Source organism: Castor canadensis, chromosome 11 (assembly GCF_047511655.1).
Source record: "Castor canadensis chromosome 11, mCasCan1.hap1v2, whole genome shotgun sequence".
Classification (NCBI taxonomy): Eukaryota; Metazoa; Chordata; class Mammalia; order Rodentia; family Castoridae; genus Castor; species Castor canadensis.
This window is the reverse complement of record NC_133396.1, coordinates 119275853-119282076: the sequence shown is the minus strand read 5'-3', so window position 1 is coordinate 119282076 and position 6224 is coordinate 119275853. Positions and strand designations below refer to the sequence as shown.

Sequence of the window (6224 nt, the reverse complement as noted above, 5' to 3'; positions counted from 1 at the left end):
CTTACATCCAGTTCAGTGTTTCTGAATATTTGACTTTGAAGAAATGTTTTTCCCTTGCATCCCAGCCAAGCAAATATAATCAAATAGAGGTCAGTGGTTAAGAGCGAGATTCCGTATATCTAGTTCCAGTTTCAAGTTACTTAGTTCTCATGTGCCTCCGCTAGTTTCTACATAAAACGAGACTAACACTTCCCTCCAAGAATCAAGAATAACGCTGGATAAAAATGCACAGGGATGCAGCAATTTAGTATGTAAACAGACGTGAGCGGTGTGTGAGTTTTCACCAGACAGCGCACCGGGGACCCTGGCTGTCGGCGATAGGTCACACCCTCCTAATCAGCCTGCGCATTCCCTGGCATTTGCGGAAATAGCGGTTCAAAAAAACCCGGTCCAGGCTCAGCAAAAGCACGTGGTCTCTGTCTCCCCGCAACTACAAGAAAAGCACCGGATCCGCGCAGGCCCCTCCAGCTCTGAGAGCTTGTTTTTAAAAACCATCCAAAAGAGCCAATCAGAGGTGGCAAGCCCAGTACGCAGAAGCTGATTGGTCCATAGCTGCTTATAACAACCAATAGGCATGGAGACGAGCTCGTCGGGATCGGAAGTGGGCGCGCGGATCACGGGTGGCGGCGGCGGCGGCGGCGGCGGGCAGTTTGAATTGGAATCTGAGCTCCAGCGGGCGGAGGCTGGCCGGACCGGACTCTGGGAAAAGGGTTTTCTCTCCCTCGGTGACAACGTCTCAAGGTGAGCGTCCTGCCTGTGTCCCGCCTGGGGAGCCGCTGGACTGTGCTGGGGAATGCGGAGCGGGGACGCCTCTGGGGTCCGCTACCGGGCCCCATGGGTGCGGCGAGACGTCCCCTCCCGCCTGGCCGCACCGGAGGGCTCAGGGCGGTGCGAGTCGTGGGGTTCCTAGGCCTTGCTTGCTCACGGACTCGCATTTTCGGGGTCTCCGCCTCCAACACTGGAGATGACCAGGTGTTTCCGAGCAGCCTTGCAAGCCCGGGAGCCTTCGTTGCTTGGCTTTTGGTCTGGGCAGCAGGTGGTGCGCATTTCGTTAGTTAGGAGAGCGTTTCTCTCTTCTTCTCTTCCCTTCCATATCTTTTTGGATGCACCTGTCTGTCAGGCTGTTATGTGTTGAGGAGCCAGAAATAAGTGACACCAGTCCTACCAGAAAGGAGCCTGGTCTAGAGGACCAGGCGGGTTATTCTCAGACCCAGCCGTGGCACAGCAGGCGCGGGACTCAGGTTTTGTTTTGTTTTGTTTTTGTTTTTTTGGGGGGTGGAGGGAAATCGCGAGAACCAACTGGGACGCTGGGTCACACCAGGGCTTCCCTGGGGACTTCACAGGGGTTGGGTGATTCCGGCACAAAAAGTGCCCTCCACGCATTTAAGACGTGAGATAAGAGCATTTTCTGGAAAGGCTTTAGTCCTGCAAATCCTTCTTTCTAGAACCAAGGCTTTCCATCCTTTCTCAGATTTTTGTCTTTCAGATTTACTTTTTTTGTTGTTTTGCCAACGGATGGCTAATTGCCGATACCTTAAAGTGTCAACATCTGTTCTAATCACAAGTAGCTTGGGTCTGCTATATGTATATATTAATATAGTATAAATACATAAAATAATTATATTTAATGCATACATATATTTTAGTATTTTTATGCACCCATAAATATGTATTTGTTTTTCTTAATTTTTTTTTATTGTGCTGGGGGACAACATTGCGGTATTTGCAAACGTTCTTACAATATATCAAATATATCATAGTTGAATTCACCTCCTCCAACATTCTTTATACCCCCTTTTACATATAGATGTATGTTTAAATATATATTCATGTATATATATATATTTACGTGGCTATGTCTTAGACTTTGAAACGGAAAAGCATTCAGTTTGCCAGTTTTCCTTGTTATTTTCCCTCATCTTTTTATATTTTGTTGGTTATGGCATCTTGATGGTATGATGCCCCTGGCTGGCTGAATTGGTTAGGACTGTTTTTGGGTGCTTGTGGTGTATTGCACTCCCACTTCTGAACAAATAGGCTGGATTGGTGTGGTTTTGAGGGACCGGGTAAATTGTGTTTTGTTACTTCAGAGACATGAAATTCCTGTAAGTAGTTTTTGGGCGAATGGGAGTGGAGTTAAGATGTCTTCCAAGGACTCAGATTTGGGAGGAGAGTGGATTAAATCGGCTTCCCAAAGTTTGCTAGCATATATTGTCCGTGACCTTTGTTTCTCCTTAATCTTTGAAAATCTTATCATTCTTAGTAAAAAAATGAACGTATAGCCTGTTTTAAAAATAACTGGAAAATGAATGATTCTTTTATGTACATTCTAAAGGATAAGTAAAAAAACGATCTCCATACTTTCTCCTAGTTTATCCTAAGATGCGGTGGAGATGGAGGTAGGCCACCTCACCCTGTGTACCACAGGCTGGAATATACTTTTAAGGACTGATTTAATAGCTACATTGTACAGAAAGCTTACCAGGAGATGCTAGTCTAAGGCTTAAGGAAGTCACCACCATTAAAATCCTCATTTTTATTAATGAGGAAACTGGGACCGAATGAGCAGTTAAATAACTTGCCCAAAGTCACACATCTAGTGGCTAAGATGGGACCTGAATTCCCTTTGAATCACTAAGGCTTTATTCCTCTTTCCTTTCTGTCTGGAGCATGGCTTTATCACTCTTTGAAGTGATTCTAGTGATGATTTGGCATCCACTCTTGGGTAATTCATCCATTAGTTAACAAATTATGCCTGTTTGGAAGAAGACAGGGCACCTGTGTGATGAGAAACTGACAGGGAATCCTGGCCTGGTCAGGGATCTCAGAAAAGGTTTCCCAGAGGAAGAAATGTGAGTTGTAATTAATGATGTGAAGAGGGAAAGGAGCCTTTGCAAAGTAATTGGCCATGAGTTTTATTTGTTTATAGGTAGAATCTATTTTCACCTGAAAACCTTATAGCAAAACATTCATATTTTGTATAATGAAAACGAAACATGAGCGGTAGAAAGCAGGTAGCCATAGTAAGTAAGAAATAAGAAAATAAGGAAAACAGAAAGCAAGGGGAAACCAAAACAAGCATATTCTGTACTTCATAATTAGTTATTGTAGTCACCTTTCAGAAGATGGAGGAGGTTCATATAGTACTACATTATCTTCTAAAATGTGTTTTGAAACTTGATTTGTCTAGGTGGTTAGGTGGACCCATTAGTCTCTGACTTTAAGTTTCTTATTTACTATAAGTAAACCAGCAGTCTGGTTTTGCTTTTTCAGTTTCCTTATAAATGTTCAAATAACAAGAGGAGAACAAAATGAGCTGGGCACTGGAAGAATGGAAGGAAGGCCTCCCTACAAGAGCTCTACAGAAAATTCAAGAGCTTGAAGGACAGCTGGACAAACTGAAGAAAGAAAAGCAGCAAAGGCAGTTTCAGCTGGACACCCTAGAGGCAGCGCTGCAGAAGCAGAAACAGAAGGTGTGTATCACGGAAGCTCTGGGGCTGGAAACTGTTCACTCATTTTGGGTTAATTATTTCACTTCTTAGAGAAAAGTGATCTTGACATCTTCCTCTTTTAGTGGTAATCCCTCTCTCTTTGCAAACATTTTTAATTGCCTCTAATTTTCATGTCTGGCTACATTTCTATCTACCTGCTGACATTTAGGGCTATACGAAGTTATATTTTAACTTCTGTCTGGAACCCTGAATTGGGAATTGGTTTTGCATCAAGCAACAAGAAGTCCAAGTCTGTGGCTTGAAATCTGAGGATGGTGTTACAGCATTTTGGGGGTTCAAGTAGAGATGACTTTCTGAAAGTGGTTTTTACACCTTGGTATTTCTTCTCTTTAGAACTAGTAAATGAAAACTTAATCCTTTTTTTTTTTCTTTTTAAATCTCTGTATTAGCCAACAAAATAGTGGTACGAGCATTGCTTCTAAAATGCTTTTGTTTGGGAGAATTTCCGATTTCTTACAATAACTGACTTTAGCAGTGGAACTTGAAAATGAGCTGCTCAGGAAGAGTTGTAGGGTTTGTTTGTGATTTTTTAAAATTCTTAAATGGATGTGAAAGCCTGTCTTTTTAGGATGGGTAGGGATAGCCCTGACCGGAGACAATATAATACATGATTCTGTAGAACTTTTCTATTTGTTGACTTTAGAGTTTGGTCATCTAAAATTTCTGTGTTGAGGAGCATTGACATGTGGCTTGTTACTTTTATTTATCAGAAAATTAGTAGTTGGTGCTAGACTCAGATCTACAAGTAATTCTTGGTAAATTCACAAAATAAGAGACCAATTTTCTTCTCAACCATCCTCATTAGGTTGAAAATGAAAAAACTGAGGTCACAAACCTGAAAAGGGAGAATCAGAGATTGATGGAAATCTGTGAAAATTTGGAGAAAACGAAGCAGAAGATTTCTCATGAGCTTCAAGTTAAGGAGTCACAAGTGAATTTCCAGGAAGGACAACTGAATTCAGGCAAAAAACAAATAGAAAAACTGGAGCAGGAGCTTAAAAGGTAACTATTTGAATGGTATTTATGTGAATATTGTTTGTATGTAGCTGTCAAATGCATTTATTATTCTCTTTAATGATGTAGTTACTATACATTGTGACCTTCTCCACCATGGAATAAGCAGTGATTCAGTTGTGTCATTATGTAGCTCAAAATAAATTTATTAATTTAAAATAAATTAAATGGTCGCTTACTTATTTATTCATTTAGTTGTATATTTACTAAGCTGGTCCATGTGTCAGATGCTACATTGGTCACCGGATGATATAATAAGGTACAAAAGATGGAAATGAAGTCATGGCTTAGAGTGGTAACTCATGTTTTCTCTGTGTGGAAAACTGCTGTAGAGAATGAAAGGGAGAACTAGGGAATTTAAAAATGTTGCTCAGTGAAGGCCTAATTGAGATTGGATACAAGGACTATACAACAGGACCAGTCTGTAGGGGTTGTGTGAGAGTGTGTGTGGGGGGTGTGAGTGTTTGTGTGTGTTTTCCTGTAGCATTTGGGACTAAAGTGCTGAGAAAGTGAACAGGGAGGTTGACTTAGGGTTGTTTTGGGCCAGGATAATGGGATAGAATGCAGTGGGAAAATTGGAGATCACAGGAAGAGAGTGTTTGAAGTAGTGTGCCATGGGTTCTAAGCTGGATGGAAAGGCAAGTGGAGTCCAGAAGAGGTTCTTACTGAGATTCTTGTTTGAGGTCGCCCTTTCCCACTTTAAGCATTACAAAGTCAATTTGCCTGTTTCTTTGCCATGTTTAAGCAATTAAAACAAGCTTATTACACCTTTTTTTTAAATTAAAAAATGTAATTACAAATCAACATTATAGTATCTGAAAATGGCAAGTTAAATAAGATGAATGTTTTATTTCTTATTGCTTTTTTATGGTAATAAAGTGTTTCTATTAGACAGTGCTTTGCCTATTGTGAATTCAAATGCTATGCTTTAATTTGCTGAATTGTCATTATTTTCAGCTCATACATTGTCTCTTCTTTCCTACATTGAATTTGGAACTGTGGGAGCTAAGGGCATTGAGTTACTTCCTTCACTGTTTTCTTCACTTTCTACTTTGAGTAATGTGGCCATGGCAAAGAGAGTAGTGCTTACCACTAGTCATTCTAATACAGTGTTCATTTTATTTCTTATGTTAAGTAAAATCAGAGACATTAGAGACTGACAAGAATTGAATCTTTAACACAAGAATTAAGCCCTCTTTTTTGCATGGGTTGTTTGGTTCTGAAAGGTGTTCAGAACTTACTCAAATGATAGGGATATTTTGTACATATAATATATAACTTTTCTGATGTCTTTGTAACTGTTTCCAGCCATATCTTTTCTGGATGTATTATGTTAACTTATTTTTTTATATCTGTGTTTTAATAATGCTGTGTAATACATGATTTGTATATCAAGTCTGTGCTTTTGAGATGATTCATTTATAAGTAAAGTCGTCTTTTCTCTTGACTTGAACCCATGCTTTAGTGACCTCAGTTTCCACCTGTGTTTCTGAAGTTCTTGCTTTTTTTCATATCCCTGTGTCTTTCACTTAGAATTTGAAATATGCTTGGAATGTATCCCCAACCCTCCAAGTGATCTTGGCTACTATAGTGGTTATTACAGGTCTTCATTTTAATCTTTTTTAAGATAGGGGACTGCATTTGTATCTGATATACAAGTTCTTACTAAATGTCAGATAAATGAAATGGTTAAGAATT

The 6224-nt window shown here is 40.1% G+C and overlaps 1 protein-coding gene across 2 annotated transcripts in view; it reads left to right on the top strand.

The window, feature by feature from the left end:
• Positions 1 to 598: 598 nt before the first annotated feature.
• Cenpf (centromere protein F) overlaps positions 599 to 6224 on the top strand; it is a 49858-nt gene continuing 44232 nt past the window's right edge. For both annotated transcript variants that reach the window (XM_074048335.1, XM_074048334.1), the window contains exons 1-3: positions 599 to 741; positions 3274 to 3473; positions 4318 to 4514. In XM_074048335.1, the coding sequence (XP_073904436.1) occupies positions 3312 to 3473; positions 4318 to 4514 (359 nt within the window). In that variant the 5' untranslated portion in view covers positions 599 to 741; positions 3274 to 3311. The remainder of the gene's footprint in view (positions 742 to 3273; positions 3474 to 4317; positions 4515 to 6224) is intronic.